The sequence below is a fragment of the Sceloporus occidentalis genome, unplaced genomic scaffold, assembly GCF_023333645.1.
Source record: "Sceloporus occidentalis isolate IW3139 unplaced genomic scaffold, rSceOcc1.0.p SCAF_51, whole genome shotgun sequence".
NCBI classification, from domain to species: domain Eukaryota; kingdom Metazoa; phylum Chordata; class Lepidosauria; order Squamata; family Phrynosomatidae; genus Sceloporus; species Sceloporus occidentalis.
The window spans coordinates 4,859,022-4,877,308 of NW_028317031.1; the positions used below are offsets into that span (position 1 = coordinate 4,859,022).

At 37.7% G+C, this 18,287-nt stretch overlaps 1 protein-coding gene across 1 annotated transcript in view; it reads left to right on the forward strand.

Moving 5' to 3' along the window:
• LOC149288503 (cytosolic carboxypeptidase 6-like) overlaps positions 1-18,287 on the forward strand; it is a 497,550-nt gene that overhangs the window by 292,941 nt on the left and 186,322 nt on the right. The window contains exon 6 of the mRNA XM_089491670.1: positions 3,314-3,353. Coding sequence (XP_089347796.1) covers positions 3,314-3,353 — 40 coding nt within the window. The remainder of the gene's footprint in view (positions 1-3,313; positions 3,354-18,287) is intronic.

An 18,287-nucleotide genomic window follows, 5' to 3' on the forward strand; every position in this document is an offset into this window, starting at 1 on the left:
GCATGTTATTAGGTTTCCCTGTGTACACTGTGAGTTCTGTATTATTTTCGTCCTGCTTGACTATTGCACAAGCATATTGACAGCTAGCATTTAACCAAACCTTCATGTTATGCATATTGAGTAGTCACACTGCCCATGCATATTGATAAATGCCGTGCAATATTATAGCTACTCGCCCTGGTGTCCTGGTGAATAGGGACATCGGTGGTCAGACCTGGACTGGCCAACAGCTCCCCATACCCACCCAACCTGCCATTCCAGCTTCAGATTGGGCACTACAGCGTTTGGCTGTCGGCTGGATATGCCCGTCGCATGCTATGTGTAGTAAAAACATAACGTGCAGCCTGTCATATCCAGCCATCGACATGCTTACGTCATGACGCAGCTGCCAGCCTTAAAGTGACAGAGCTCTCATCATCCCCAGTCTGGCCCTGCCAGGGGTGGAATTGGCACAGAGTAACTTGAGTCACAAATTGAGATGGTTCCACCAATACTAGGGCATTACAGAGCATGTCAAATCTACTTACCATGATTTGTCAGATGGAGTGGTATAAGGTTCCTCTGGATCTGAGATTCTGATAAACCTTCAGTTTCCCTGGGTTTTAATATTAGCCCTTCCTCCTGTTAACGTCAAACACTGAAATTGGGTACCACAAGTGAGCCTCAAGGTGCTCTACATTTTGTGAGTTTGTTAAGCTGATCCATGTACACCTGAGTCCGTCCAGTAACTGTTGAAGAAGTCCTGGGGCCATTTGCTCAAAACTACTGGTTTTATTGAATTGAAGAGATTTGATATTTTGGTTTGGCTGTAATGTTTTTTCTGACCATAGGGTCATCTGCAAAATAACCAAAGGCATTCCAATTTTTTTCTTTTAACATACGCCATTAGATAACATCCAAAGGCCGAAGCAATAATTGTCTTTTTGTGGTTAAAATTTGGGTTTTCCACTCAGTTCTCACTAATAACATATCCGTGCTTTGAAAACATTGTCAAAGCACTATATAGACTGAGTTCTGCCTGTCTCTTTTCCTTTCATTTAAATGTAGAATTTTTGTTTTCCGAAATGCACTGGCAGAAAGTCTTTTTCTTTCATGGAAACACAAAGGGAAGATTAGTGTATAAATGGAAAAGTCACACCATGGGGGAGGCTCTCAGCATTTTAGTATTGCAAATGTGAATGCGTCTCTTCCCTAGATAAGCTGCTCATTGAAGCAATGTGATGCCTTTATGCGAAGCATTATATTTTGTGGCAGAAGCTCCCATTGCTTTCAGAAGCCTCAAAAAGCAAGTTGTGTTTTTTTGGGGTTTAAAATCAGTTGTAAATTAGAACAAAAAAGGGGACTCCTTGTGTGTCTACAGAAAGCCTCATATAGAATTTTTAGACATACACAAAGCATGCTTATCTGAAAAGGGATATGCCAAGATTAAAATGTGACCATACCTACGCCACGATGACATCCTGGAAATGATTTAATGTTACCGAGTGGACGTATCATTGTTTAACCCCTTGAGTCTTGCAATAAGCCTAAAAACAGCTAAAACCCAAGATTTGGTGCATGAATACCATATTATGCTGTTCCTGGTCCATGGTTTAACGTAGCATGGACATATGTTTAGGATTTTAAAATTTCCCCAATGTTTTATTATTTTAAACCAGTTATCATGTGCTTCTTTGTCTCATGTTTACTTGAATATGAGATAATGAGAATAGAACACAAACAATGATATTTGCAGGATAAGATGGTCTGCCCTAAGAATCCGATTTATACCCAAATCGGTCCGAGAGTAATGTCGCTTACACGCCGGGGGGAAATATGGTTTCAGAACAGATTGTGAGCTCACGAAGCAAATCTGCAGCTATATGCACTCTCTTCCTTCAACCATGCTCCCTCGTCATTTACAGACTGCATTGCGACACTACCAAGGTGACCCTGTATTATAATAATTGAAAGGCAGAAGCTGTAATGATTTCTCCCTGTTCCATTTTTGGCGGCTAATACAGAGGTGGAAGTGTTTTGTAACAGCTGTATGGGAAAGTACAGCTCCCCTGAGCACAATATATTTAATACCCAAGTAAACATTAATAACACAGACTGGCTGTGTTTTTGTAACTTGCAGAAAGAGATGTGGGTTCGCTCATAAAACAAACTGCTCACGGCTTTTCTTCTGAAATATGCATGTCCGGGGAATTCAGGCAATGGGCAGTTTTATTGTCTGGATGGATGTGCGTTCGTACAGAAAGATGCGTATATGTATACATATTCAACCAAATATATGGCTGACACACCTTAACCAGTTGGCTGCCGGAAGAAGAACTTTTAGATACAATTTGGATCCTGAGAGTAAATCATTATGTGGCGTAGTTGGCATGTGGCTTTACTTACTAAAGTATGAGCTGGCCGAAAGTCCTTTGGAGAGCTGATAGATTATAATAATATTACTATCAACCTTCTCTGATATTGAACATTGTGAATCCCGGTGCATCTTGGGTGGAATTTGTGGCTAAATGTCATTTCTTCCATCTAGGATCCTATTGTGTGCAACATCTCGTATGCAAAATGCCTTTGGAAGAAAAAAGCTCCTTTTGACAACAATATTGTATGCGTTGACAGTTGTTAATGTGGACACTATACTTACAGTATTGACAAAATATGTATTTTTTTAAAAAAATACTATTACACATACTATTACACATACAGAGAGAAGGCTACAGGTATCTCAGTAGACACTTTAAGCTACAAAGCTTATACCAAGACTGGATGAAATGGCTATTCAACCAATAGCTGGAAGAACTATAGCTGGAGCATCTCAGTATCTAGTCTGTTTGTTCTTCACTTAGCAGAACTGTGTCCTTAGTACTTACAAATTTAGCCAACTACTGTAATTCAGCAGGTAAACTTAGAAACATAGAATTTAATGGCGTAATAACCATTCGGCCTATCTAGTCCAGCTCTTGATGCAAAGTCACAGACCTTAATCACACCCTGGCTTCACCATTGGTTTGGAAATAAACGGGTGAATGTCATTCATAGAGGATAAGTCCCCTTGTATACAGCTAATACATATAGGGGGGAAGTCTATATTGCAGACCAAGAAGGAGGAACCGCTAGAGGAGAGACTTGTGTTGGCAGCTGCAAAGGCCTCCATCGCATTCTTAGTAGTGGCTAAGCCTGGGTCTAGAGCAGTTGACTGCCCTTTTGCCCTGTGTTAAAAATGATTCTGAATGCAAACAATTTTTGCTGTAAGTTTGCAGTTACGAAGTTATCCATCCAATAATTCACATTAAGCGTGTTATTCTTTTCTGTATTTCAGCAACAACGGAGACTTGACCTTCTGACAATAACCAACCCGAGTGAGTAACCAATTTCTTATAATTGCTGTATTAAACTCAAAGATGCTTTTTCTGAAAGGAGTTCTTCTGTGGAGCTTTGGATCCAGTACGTCTTTATCAGGCTGGGAGTTCCAGAGCAGGGCATCTTTACCCAGTGGATGGTGTGAGAATTTTCCCAGATCTTATCATCAAAGTTTGGCCAGGGGACAAACGGCAAAGACAAGAACATCAGCTGATGCTCTTTATTGATGATTTATTGATATCATTGTTTTTTTTTTATATAAATATACACTGGAAAGGTCTTGAAAGGGTCTACTTAAAGCTCTTCAGTGCCTGAAAGAGTCCCTGCTCTAGAACTATGCCAACTGTATGGGCTGCTATGATACACTGTATATTTCTTGATGAATTCTGGATATTTGTGTTTCTGCGCCGTGCCTATTCTATGTTACATTTAAAAAAATGTTATGTTTACTGGGGTTTCGTTATTGTGTTTGTACTTCAGCATCTTCTGCACCCCATTAATTGAGCCATATAACTATTGTGGGCTTCTTATTATTCTTAGTAATGGAAGCATTTATATTGTATTTGTACAGTAAGCTATCTTTTTGAAGAATGAGAGGGACATTTTAATCCCCCCCTCCATACATATACAAATACTGTTCCTAAGATGTGCTTTGTGTCCTGTTTGACATAGGGCCAGGGCATCATTTCAAGTAGTAACGCTGATATGGGTTTAACCACCAGTTAATATTCTGGGGAATTGTATTCTAATGAAACTTAATAAACGTAAAGCGGGTTCCGCTGATGTTTCTAGTATAGTTATACTTTGTGGGCTTACTTCATGTGGTTTGTGATCACAGAATTCTGATATTTTTATTTATTGGTAGTACCTCTGACTGTGATGACTGTATCATATTATAGGAGGTAAGGGATATGCTTGATATCATTATTTTGATTGACATTATGATTCACCAATTACGAACCTGTATGAGTTGTTTAAAATGATTTCCTGGTGGCCTTTGTTGCCCTGGCAAAGCCAGTTTTCTATAGTTGGTGAAATGGGCATAGAGAATTTTTTTTGTCAAAATATAAGGGAATGGTTTAATTTTACTTTCTGTAGCTTAGGGCAGCTAAGATACATCAGTATTGGGTCTGCGTATATGAATCTTTTCTATGGCAGGTATTTTCATGTTTTGTGATGCAACATAAAAGTGATTGTTAGGCAATTTTTTTTGTTATTGGATCAATAAATTGTTGAGCGTCTGAGAGTCTCAGGGCTTTCCGGAAGCAATGTTGTCCAAGAAATCTAGACATTAATAAATATGATGTAAGCACTCTCATTTAACTTTGAAAGTAAAGTTTGATGTCTGTGGTTCATTCTTCCACTGCCTTTATCTGTTTGAAAAGAAGAAAAGTTTCTTTGCCTGGAAGGGTTGTGTCGTGAAGTTTAAACGTTTTTCAGGAGACTCACAACGTCTGCTGTTTCTAAAGCAAGAGTCCATTCTTAAGTACCCGCCACAATGTATCTTTGCACCTCGGCATGTCCCATTAATTGGATACTTGGATTTGAAAGTCCAACGCGCTCCATTGAAAGCTGACATTTCTAACGAGATGACCTTTTCAGCACTCCATAATGATTATCGTCTGGCTTTGTTTGCACACAATAACACATACTTCACACCACAGAGAGAATATGGGCTTTGAAAACTATTCAAAATCCAGTTAGCAAAAAACGAGTAAATTGGGTACAAACATTCATCAGATTGTTATTGTTCTGCTATCGATTTGAATGTTCTTTCATCTCTCCTGTTGCATTATAGCGATCCAAATTATCTCTTATTCCTTATTCTTGTTTTGCCGGATTCTATTAAAAGGTCAAATGCTTGCAAAAAGACAGATCTGCTGGATAAAGGCTATATGATAACCATCAACCTTCAAATAACCTTTAAATGGGCTGTCCCTCCCCGGCTGTAGTAATTGATGTGCTCATTTAAAAAGTGAATACTGCGTCTAAATATTTGGATCCAGTGGCAAGAGTAAATAGGATACAATATGCTTGTTTGAACAGTTCAGATGGAATATTTGCTGTTTAGAACATAAAAAATATGTATTTGAAAGGTCAATAGGAATAGTTATTCAACAAAATTACCTCTCAACCCATACTCTCAATGGCTGAATCTTAATGGGCTGCCCAAGTATGGACCCAGAATGTAAACTAAGGTCTTCCCTGCCCCATTGGATAACAATCTCAAAGATTAAGAATTGCCTATGTTATCTCTATATTATATCTATATATACACAATTTCAAATATGTCCCGTTTCCTTTGATACAATAGTGGATTACTTCTCCTGATGGAATTCCACAAACCAGAGGTGACACTCAGACACTCTCAGTATAGCTCTTACCAAATGATGCGTTTTTCATTCTTGGTGGAACATGTTAGAAAGTTGCGCACATTACTCAATGATTTAATAATTGAATAGGCTAAGACCATCTTATTTATTTTTACACATACAACTGCCACCAATGCCTGCGGGTAATGTGTCAATGGGTTCAGTTTGAACCCCAGGCATTAGGAGTAAATGTTATGGGACCGTGTGTAGGCACACTACGGGTATCTATCCATGCATGCACGCTGAACAGATTAATCTGATAGACCATGTTCAGAGACTGTGGATGAGTCAAGAAAACTAGATGAGAAGTTAGCTGAGTACGGGAAAGGCAAGGAAAAAACTTTGTATTTGTTGATACTTCAACAGGCATTAAAGTTGACTTTTTACAGTAACTCCACTACCTGCAATATTCCACTACCCCCACCTTGCTGCATGGTCCTGAAGTACACATGCGTGGCAGCTTAGAATTCAGTTACTTGGTCTTTTTATGCTTTGATGATCGCAATTGGTTTTATCTTCCGCAAGGATATTCAAATTTTATTTTCACAAATATAGCCGTGAGAAGCAGATTACCACCTGTGTGAAACAAAATGTTACTCCAGATTCCGAAAGGTTGTGCACAACATGAAATTATATTCAATTTTGCTCAGTGATGACCCAACTGGCCAGGGTATTTGAGGACAGTCCTGAGAACTTTAGACTAATGCACCTGTGTTGTATTCTTGTTTCCCACAAGGATGCCCCATGGGCATACAAGTCATTTCAGAAATATCGTTGTGGACATGTTTCTGGTTCCATACCGTTTTTTTTTTATTTTAATGTTACAAAGACCAAAAACAAACAATACAAACAATTGTACAGGACGATTATATACAATAATACTAACAATACAAACAGTTATACAAGACAAACAACTAGGTTCATATTTCCAAATTTCCACCCTTCAGGATGTATAAATAATATTATCCCCTATATCAAAGAAGACAAAAACAAGTCGTACCCCATAATTTGATTCTTAAAGTTGTTATCAAGCTTATTCTTCTATATCTCTATATTAGCCATATACTTTCTGCCAGAGTTCCCAGCCAAAGTTCGTTGTTTCTTTTTTTGTTCTTTCCATTTCTAATTGGAATTTTATCTGTGAGCTTAATATCCCCCAGTTTGGTACATCTTGAGATTTCCACTTTCTAGCTATGCAAGCTTTTGCTGCCATTAGTATATAGTATAAAGTTCTCTATCTAATACAGTTTTTAACCGCGTGAAATAGTGCCAAGTCCTAAAGACAATTTAGCATACTTTTCGTGCACCTTGTGTTTTGGTAAGGTAAGGACATAACATTATTTAGGTGAACATTTCCCAATCGATCTGGCTATAAGAAATCTCTAAAACACTATTTTTTCCATTATCCCTTTTTTAATGAAAAATGTAGCTCTCTAGCTTTTCTTAGGGAGCATTATGCTCCCTGTTTGCTCTGGAGAGCAAATATTTCTAGACCTTTGTTATTTACCAATGGTGTTTATAAAACTAAGTGCATAGATTGTAATGGGGGAATAAATCACTTTAATATACCATCAACTCCAACAGCTGGCATTATAGAGCAAATATAGTAATGGTCACCAAATGAAATATTGCTATTATCTTCATGGAATGCAAATATTACTTCCCTTCTGATTAGAGAAAACGGAGAGAAAACCACAGAATGTGGCACGCAGAAATTGGACAAATGGTAGAGCATTTTCTGATGTTAAAAATTGTAGAAATGGCTGCAAATGTATTATGCTATTGATTAAAATGATGCATCGCTTGTTAACTGATTACAAATATAATTTATCTACACACTAAGGCTTAACTACTGTATGGGGATTATTCACTAATCTGTGACTTTGCAGAAGAGCTCTGGGAAGTTTCTCAACTATACAGATGGCCATTTCTCTTAAAACAGGATGAGCTGAATTATCTCTCTGCAACTCCTGCCATTGGTTTAGTAAATATGCCCCCTTATGCCAAAAGGCCATATATATATCGGTTCTGAAGACTCCCTATCTTGGTATTTATTATACTCGAAGCTCTTGTGATATGGATATGAATTATTAGTGTTCTAGCAGGAAGAATTTGAATTTAGACGCCAGACAGGAACCATTCTGCCCATCTAGTCTGGCCATTTTTCCTTTTTCCCTAATAATACATATTTTGCTAGTATTGCAAAATTTAAACAACTGATTGAATATAGGTGGGTCAGATTATGGGAAATTTAAAAAAAAAAAAGAAATTTTTAGTTTTTTCAATAATATGGCATTTACTGTTTCTATATAATATATTGTTCTTGACAGCTGTGTATTTACTGTATGTAGGTACTTTGTCTCCGATAGCTTAACGTAGTTGACTAGGCAGACTCCTTATCATACTGCCTTGTGGTAAACAATAGAATGTATTAATCACCCAAACAGACCCTCTGATTAATGAGAGTCTATGGGGGGAAATGGCTTAATTATCTCTTAAACAGCTCCGTATTGTCTGAATAACAAATACCCCCCCTAAAATCATGCGTCTGCCTATAATTTCTACCTCCAGGTCTATTGATAAAGTCTTTGGAAGAATATAAAACAAACCCCAATGTCTTCAGTACTATACTGCATAATTGTATTTAATGTTCAAGTAATATATTTATGATTCCATGTGACGTCAGACATTGTCTGATATCAGAGGTGTTAACTACCACTTGGCGTGGCCGCCGTAAATTCTTTGAGAACGACTACTAAAGGGTTAATTAATTGACTTCTATCATGGTTAACCCATTGAGAATGCACACAGAGGTTTTGTATGGGCAATGATGCCTTGAAAGAAGGTTACAGGAGATAAAAGTGTACCGGTGACCCATTCAAAACCTTGATCTTGAATTTAAGCCCTTCCTTGAAATTTCTCCTTGAAGGACCAATTATTCTGGCAAGAGTAACATCTAGCAAATACTGTGATGTATGAAGACGATCGGTGTCCATACATGAACCTTACGTTTTATCCAGTAGATCCAGACCCACCGGGACAATTATTTGTCTTGATTTAGAGTTTCCGAAACGCAAAAAGTGCAGGCACTGGATTATAATGGCTGGATTGGGACCCCACATCTGTGAAAAGATCAATGTTATTGCTCATAAGAATGATATTTTCCTCCACAACGGTTTGCAGATTATGCATAATTAGCTGTTTGTTTTGTGTGATTGCTCAGTGGAATACCCGTATGATGCTGATCTTTCACTGGATGTTCCTAACACCGAAGCTTTATGCTGATTGCATGCACTGATTGAGTATTGATACTTTCTGCAAGTGGCCAGCTGTGAAACCAAGATTCCTTAATTAGCGTAATTAAAGCAGAACACCGGCCAAAAACGGGTATTGATATTGGGCTTCTTTTTTTGATTGGAAAGGATCCTTAAAACCCTTGCCAGTTTTCTCGCTTGTTTGGCTTGCGGCAAATTCATTTTACTTGCCCAGATAATAATCTATTAGTACCGTGCACCTTTACATTGTAGATTTAGGGAAGGTTGGGGGGAAAAAAATATATAATTAGTTTGGCTCAGGACAAATTGCCATATTGTTCTAGAGATTTATAGACATCAGATGCTGCAAGATGTCATGGGAATGAAATAATTCCAATTACCATTCCTAAACAGATACAAGTTTATGAAATAAAATGGTGATTGACAGCCCTGCTTCAAAATGGTGTTTTTTGGCAACTGCCTACTAAACTATTGGCACAGTCGCACCCCAGTACTATTTAAAATTAATACACTGAGATAGTTAAACAAACTCATTGTATGTCTTTTACAATGTAGGATTCGTAGGGATCCAACTGCACTTATAAAACCTCGAACCACAAGTGTTCTCTGAGACACCGTACAGGACTTCTTAAACGGTAACTATGACCTTTACAGCTTTGAGCATAAAATAATTTATTAGAACCATATAAAGCTTGGGTTTTTGTTTGAAAGTCGGTGGATATAAAGTAAGGGCATACCTCCCAACATTTCAGGTGTCCAAACGGCAGGCTATATAACGTCTATGGTGCACTATGGATTAATGATTTCACTAGATTCAGAATTTTATAACTAATTAGTGTTTGTTATAGCTGGAGAATAAAAGCTTAATGTTCCCAATTTTTCATGTCCTGCGCAGTTCTATTTTCCCGTGTACGTGGTGTACAGAAATTGGATTGCTATTTTGCAAGTGATATAAAACAACTGAGTTTGTATCCAGTTGTCTTTCTGTACCACACCGTGTAGAATTTCAGAATAATTTATTATATATTGTACCCCGCAATGAGATTAAGGTTATACATTCTCCAGTAAACTGGCAAACGTACAGTAAAAGAACTGAATAAGTTAATATGCATGTTCAAAAAGTTATTAAAAAGTGTATTTACTTTTAAAAGTTAAACTGTTTAGAATGACCTTCTGCTATGATTGAAAAAAAATTAAAAGTATGACAACATCAAGGTACGGTTAGCTATAAAAGCTATGTTTTCTATCACCTCACACACAATAAATCATTCATTAAGATCAATTTTAGGGCAATTTCTTTATGATCTACAAAGGCTTAGCATTTAGCCTTTTTTGTTCAACAAAAACTCATTCAATTCATTCAGATTGAATCAATAATTCTATCTACAGAAGAGACATTTGGTCTTCAAAAAGCATATGTGACTCTACATCTTGTGTAGATCCTTTAACAGGTGTCACCATCATCTCTTGCATACATATAGTTAGATCCATTACTTGTTTTCCTTTAGAGAAGCCTCTAGGCACACAATTATCTTTTTCTTCATGTTTTACACGGGTCTTCCAGGATCTTCCTAGTGGTGACATTAAGAGAGCAGAGAAGGAAAAAAGTTAAATGTATTGATGGCACAATTATTATTATTATTATTTATTGTTTTATATAGCGCCATCAAATTCCGTAGCGCTGTACAATGGGTAGACAGGACATAACAAGTAGAATGTTACAATACAAATTGACTAACAGAGACAACAGGTGAGGAGGGCCCTGCTGAAACGAGTTTACAGTCTAGAGGACTCATTATTCCCCTACTCTAGACCATGAGAAGAACCATGGATACGCCAAGGCTTCTCAAAACTCAAAAATGTTCTTCAAAACACTATATGAAAGTGCTACCACTGAACGTATTCCAGGTTTCGTTTTGGTTCTGTTTCGTAAAGATGATTTTTAATTAGCATTTGATTCAAATAGTAATTAAAAATTAGTTAATTAAATTCAACTGACACCAATTATTCATCCTATATGCCATTACGTTGGAGACATTTAAGGAGCACGATTCTACCTCGCCCTGGCTTTTTGAGGACCCGCTTCAAAATCTGAAACTTTATTTAGATAAAGCTTCTGAAGTCATTTGCATAAATGTTGCTGTATGAAACATCGTAACGAATGCCCCCATTGTTTCTTCCCGCACTTCATACATTGCTTTGTTAAAGTCAAAGTTGTCTGATAAGATCTACATTGTGAGCAAGTATCTGAATCCGAAAACACCAAATCTAATTATTTCTGAGAATTTGGCTCTGATAATTAGTTCAGGGAAATGTAGAAAAGAACAGCACAAAGCATTTTGCTGCCTTGTCTATAAATTAATTTGAGGGAATATGCTGTCAGCACCAATCTCCATAATTTTGGGTATAAAAAAATATTTGATATCACATATGATTTAAGACCTGTGGGAAAAAAAAACCGCTGACTCGCTTACAAACCTACCCCTGATAACCAGAAGCAAATGAGAGCCCATTAAATAAACTGTTTATTAGACGTACAGTTAAATTTTCAAGACAGATATGTTTTCTTTCTCGTGGTTCAAGTCTTGACCTTTTTGAGAACAGAATTGTCTCTGACACTTCCAGGTTCTTGTCAAACTATAATGAACAAATTGCTGTGCTAATCGAACATAGGCCTTTGCCTGATAGTCACCCATCAAAGGTCACATCCTAGCTAATGAGGCCGTGTGATGATGCCCTGTACACATCTTGGGTTGTCTTAAAGGCCAACCTGTAAGGGTGCCACTTGGGGACAATTCTTGAAATTCTTTAACAAGGCACAAAGTAAAATACATCTGCAATCAGTTTCTATTATTAGACAGAAGGGGACTTGTGAGTCATTACGTGACTTTGAGGAACATTTTAAAAACAGAAAAGCTAATTTGCTTGTCATTTGCAAATTTATATCAATTAGATTTATTAAAATAAACGGATATTGAGCTGATCTTCAGCTAATGAGTATAATTCGAAAACATGGCAGTCAATGCTTGATTGTCATACTTATTCTACTGATGGCTGCCAGCTTAGGACTACCAGTTGAATATGTCCTATGACTACTTTTAAGTGTCTTTAAATATATATATATATATATATATATATATATATATATATATATATATATATATATATATATATATATAAATAAATAGTAAAAACCACATCTTACCACATGACTAATTGGGGTTTATTTCCTTGACTTCACTATACATTCACTGATGAAAAGGCTAACCCTGTATAATGCATAGTAAACTCAATGAGGTTTCTCCAAAGTCTTCTCACTTATTAGACTGCGTTATACAGGGCCAGCCCTTTCATAACGACTAGTGAAGTGAGGAAGCCGAAACCAGGGCTAGAAAGTTTCCGTACATGGACACCGGTGTCTGAGGCAAGGGCTGTGAAGCTCCATAGAACATCATTTAATGTCCATCATGAGCAATGTTGGTTCCGACCCCTGGTTGAAAGTACAACTCTCCTGGAACTCTCCTCGTACCTTTCCCTGTAGTGGAGGAATTAGACTAAAAGGAAGGTGAGCTTATAATTCTATCCACTGAAGGGTTATGTGAAGTATCGGTAAAAAAAAGCACATTTTATCTCAGTAGAGTTTATGCAGGCAGAGCTTGTTCTCACTCAACAGTTTCGGATATGCTGGAAAATACGAGGTATCTGAAAATGCCAATATAATTGATAGTTTTTTGAACCGTGGTTTCCGCAGAACAAATAATGCTGGCAGAAGTTGTGGTTTCCAGGAAGACCAATAAAATTTGTTTTATATAATATTGAATGTTTTTTTTTTCTAGCAGCTCTGAAGGTCCAGCTTTGCAAACAAACTAGAGAAGGCAAAGGGCATTGGACATTATGCTCTCTGAAAACGTACATCAGAACTTAGCTGGTATGGAGAGTTCCATAGAGATATCTCAGGCCACTTTATACTAGCGTCCACCGATTATTCTATAGGAACAAAAATATTGTATGCGACGGGAATCAGGAAGGATGCAGGTGGCGCAGCAGAAAATTACTAAACTAGAAACTCACTTACTGCAACCTACTAATAAAGATATATTTTGCAGTAATGGACATTGAGACCCAGGAACTCGTTTTTAGATCATACAATCTCTATACAACTTAGAGAGCACCAAAAAAAAATGCCCATGGGCTGGGTGGGATAAAGAATAACATTGACACTTACATGAAGTAGAAGAAAAGGAGTTATCAGTGATCTATTTATTTTATATAATCTCGGCACTCCACTTTTGAACGAAGAGCATCACGGAAGAAAACTTTGGCTCAGCTCTCCATAGTGTTAATTAGCCGGTTGGGGAGATGTAACCGGCCCATTGAGTAGGGTGATCAGCTTCCTCGTTATGCTGCGGAGGGGCTGCCAGCATGGAATACATGATATATATTCCTAGGTCTAGTCGGATGCTTGAAATCTAATACAGTTTAACTATTTAAAAAGCTCATTAGTGTGTGTCCAAAACACAAGTAATCTTGTCTTGATAAGGCTGTATTTCAGGATCTTGCGGGATTCTGGAAATCTGTAGATAAGGAAAACGGTTTTTGCATATTAGCTCTTTAAAATGCAGACGGGCCGTTGCTCATCAAATGTGTAAGGTACGTATTGCCAGTATTTTGACAGTTAACACTTTCAGTTCCAGGCAGATGTAGCCGATGAACCTGATAAAAAAAGTGCACCTTTCTGTCTTTTTTCGCTTCTGTTTGATAAACATTTTAGACTCGTGATTGCTTGAATCGCACGCTTTTCGTTCTGACGCTCGTGTCATTCAAGTAACCTTTCTATGCAAAAAAAAAAGAAGACGAAAACAAGCCAGTATGCAAACAAACAGCGTTCCCTGAGGAGATGGCTTTAAATGAGAACGCCACCACAGTCATGTGAATGTACGAGCTGTCAGATCCCAGCTATTAACTGCCTACATCTCTCCGCTGCATGCGTGTTTTCCTGCCTGCCGACGGTGCACACAATCTCGCAAGCATACAGTAACACATTTCATATACAGCTGATATCTTGTAAATAGGGCTGCTTTATGCATTTATGCATTATTCATATTCCGTTCTTGGCATATGCACGGCACTTTATAGTCAAACAATAGTAAAAACGGGAGCTAAAACACTATAAATAGATGTGAGAGCCGAGTACGAAGGCAAATGAAAAGCAGAAATTGCAGTCAAGGGAGACACATGGGGAGCTTCAACAGACACAAGGCAAGCATTTAGAAGATGGTTTGTTCAAGACGGTGGTTTTAAGTGACAAATCCAGTCTTTTTTCATAGGGTCCCAGCTACGCAAGTTTCATCCCTTTCATTTTGGGCCAAACACACAAATTTGTGCATATGCCCTACTACTTAACACATGTGTATGTTGGGATTCAATATCCTGCTATAAAGCTTACTGATTGTGATTTTATCCATATCTTGGGAAACCATTAATACTATCTGCAAAAAACCTTAATAGATCACTAACAAAAGTGGATAACATGTACATTGTACAGCATTTTCAAGTCACCAAGTCACCAAATTATTAAAAAAAAACTGTGCTCTGACATAAAGTAAGGTCTGGCACCTTCCGGCAACAGGGGTCTTTAAACTTTGCGTTACGTGACCCCCACAAAGATCTTGCCTCTGAGAAATGCGTATCCAAAGGGGGGTTATTGCCCACTATCCCCCAGGCTATTCTGCCCCGAATATAAATTACTATACAAATTACCAAGACATTCATCTGATTTTATCCCACTTGCACCATGGGCTTCAATTACAAGAAACGAAAAAAAAAAACCCACTAGAAAATAGTTTATGTATATATTAACACATTCAACAGACTATTAAAGAATTGAGGAAATAATTGATTAAAATACTGTTTTATTCTTGTAATTTCCATCTGTCGCAGGAAGTTATTGACCATTTATAAGCTTTGCCGGATCAGAGATTATTCTGCAGATAATTTTACTTACCGCAGCATTCAGTGAATGTACAGAATATAAGTCCGTTACCTTTCTAGGCTTGTGAAAGTATATGATGCGCAAAACGTATCGAGGCTCAGAGAGCTGTGAGAGTTGTATATAAAAATACATTTAAAAAAACATTTCTGATGCAAAGGAATTCAATCACTGAAAGAAGAAATACAACATCCAAAAAAGTTTGAGTTTAACTCACTGAGAACAGGCTCTTTAAAAACATCTAACGTTTTAACTCTGTTATGCTGGCTGTAAAAAAATGAAAAATCTGTTTCATCAGGCTGAACCCCACCACAAGCATAACCCAGAACTGGCAAATGCTCACTGCACAAGGGAACAACCCTAAACATACAGGCCACTGGCCTTATAGCTGTTATCTCTTTAAGCACACCTTTACACTTGGGGTGAGCCCAAGAGATCTCGGAATTTTAGACATTTACCATACAAAAAAGTCTGAGATTAACTCACCAAGGACAGACAGCTGCTTAATAGCCTGTCCTATGGTCCATCGCTGGCTCTCTTGTGCCTAGAGGGATACCAACCAGACCCCACTGATGAGGCCTGTGAAAGCCAAAACATACGTTTGGGGTTATTGGTTCCCATGTACAGAGGAAATTTGCATTTCCGTTCTGGGCTACCCTTGTGGCAGCATCAAACTGATCGTAACTATATGATTGACTATTAAGCAGCTGCCCATCCTCGTGAGTTTATTTTGCAGGTATTTCGAACTTCGAGAATGTCTTTTTGGGCTCGCCAAATGTGGACCTCCTTGCTGTCCTGGGCATAGAGAAAAGCCATCTGCATCTCACTGATGAGGGCTGTGGTCATGCTTAGGATCTTGTTGGTTCCAGCTACTTGGAACCTATTCTTGCAGAATGTGGCTAGTCTGTACCGACGCTGTGGGAAATGCTTCCATTTAAAGGGAAATGGGGTGGATATGGTGCATGTCAGGACCCCACTCCTACACTCTAGAGCATTTAGGTGTTGACCTGAAGAATAGGAGAAGTGGCAAGTTCCAACATATCAAGCCTGTGCCCACACAAGCCTAAATAACAGAACATTATAAACCCAGCCACAACTTAAAATGCATTGCACGCAATAGGTGCTTGTTCTCAAAGAAGCTTTACGGTTAAGGGAGTTCCCTTCACAAATAGCTGAGGATCATGGGAAATAGGAATAAACATCAATTGAAAGAAAAAAACAGGCTTGAAAAACTCAATCATCATTCAATAATAAACTGCTGCTTGCACAGCCTTTAGAATCAATACATTAATTTACCAAATCTAAAAAAAATTATAGCTTGTGTGTTTTGCTTTGCAGTAAATGCAAATATTTGGATGATATTTTGCTTTGAAGTAGGGCACTATTTAACCCCAGGAAATCTAGGCAGGTTCCAAAGAGTCTGAATCAACAGCTTAACGGGTAAAGACAACATAATTGGGAGGAATAATCATGCAGAACCAGAAAAAAAGGGAATTTTGCCCATGGAATTTTAATATGTATATATTGATTATTTTAGTATGTAAATACTTTCACACATATGTATTTATTGTAAAGAGCTGTATAATGCAAGATTTTGGGAAAAGTGACCAATTTTCTGTAACACAATGTACAAATCTGTTAATTTTAAACATGATACCATTCAATGAACCATTTCTACCGTCGATTCTGCACACAATGTTTTCTTGTGCTATTCTTTAAAAACAAATCAGGAATCTAGTAACATTGTTGATAAAAATGTGTCAGATCCGGAAGTTTTTGAGTTATATTTTTTGTGTCGATGTCTACCTTTCCGCATTCCTTGGCTCGACTGGTTCTTGACTCAATATTTTTTTTTATCTACTCCTGGCTTCTAGAACAGTTCATTTAGATGCAACCTGTAATCAAAACCAGCTTGTACTTCCTATCTTCCCTCCTTGAACCACTACGACTTAATCCTCGCCCAATTCAAACACACGAAAGAAAAAGTAAAAATACACCTTCAAACCACTTTAAATTTCTGCTTGAGTTACTTTTCAATTACATTTGGTGGAGCAGAACCAAATTCTTATAGCTTTGTATTGATTGTGTTACTATCCATTAAGGTAAAAAAAGAGATATCTATCATATTGTATAACAACTTAACCGCTTCCAATAAGAGAGAGGTCCAAGGTTATTTTTAATGGTGTCACAGTGCATTTACAAGCACTTTACCTCCTGCCTGCACAATATAAAACAGAAAAAAAGGCTAATTCAGTTATAGGCTGAAAAGTCTGATGAGATGTCTTCATCTAATTTGGATATTTTCTATTATGGTGGAAAAAGAGTACAGATAAAAGGACCCGGCTGCAAAAGCGGGCCCATGGCTAGCGGGTGCCCTTTGCGTAAAGATAATTTAGCATCTCTTCACATTAACAACATTAACAACTGTTTTGCCCTTATTTAGCCTCACAAGCATTAGGCTATGATCCAGGTTTAATACTTGAGGCTTGGGGTAGCACGAGAAATACCATTACATAAGTTATGGTGGGTAAAGGTGATGGAAAACCCTTCCACTTAAAATTATGTGGTAGTAGACGTATTATTAAATACTCATCTACAGACACAAGAAAAGCCAGAAGGCTTGTTTTTCCCTCAGAAATATCATGGTGCTGCCACAACCACAAGGGATTCTGGGTACGCACATGCAAATAAGGTCAACAATAATCACCTTTTGCCTCTATATCCACTTTATACATGGATCCCTTGAAAGTAACTGCCCGCTGTACAAGACAGCCTTTAGACAAAACTCTGGTAAGAGGTTCAGTAGCCAGATCGCCACTCATAGACAGCTGTTTCATCCTTAATGGAACTTGTCATCATGAGGTTTTGATACTGATGTAATACTTGAGGCTTGGGGTAGCAAAATAGTGAATTGTTTCTGTACAGACATGCAAATGTGTCACATCAACATTAACTTGATCATAAAACCCCACTCAGGTGTATCTGGGATGTTTTGTATCATAACAGACACAAAGGTCTCAATTAGAGTGATCTCACCAATGAGGCAGTGTAGAAATGAAATATGAGACATAATACCTTCTGATGCATATCTCAGCTGTCACAGGTCTTGTCAATGAGATGTGGTCTACATTTGGAATATTTTTTTACTTACTAAGGGGTCTTTGAAATGTAAAATACCAGCTCTACCAAGAATAGGCAAATCGTAGTAGGTCACCATTTGATGTAACATTACATTTTAACATGCATGGGATAGGCATATGGTTATCCCAAACCTAAGATGAGACCAAGGACTGGTTC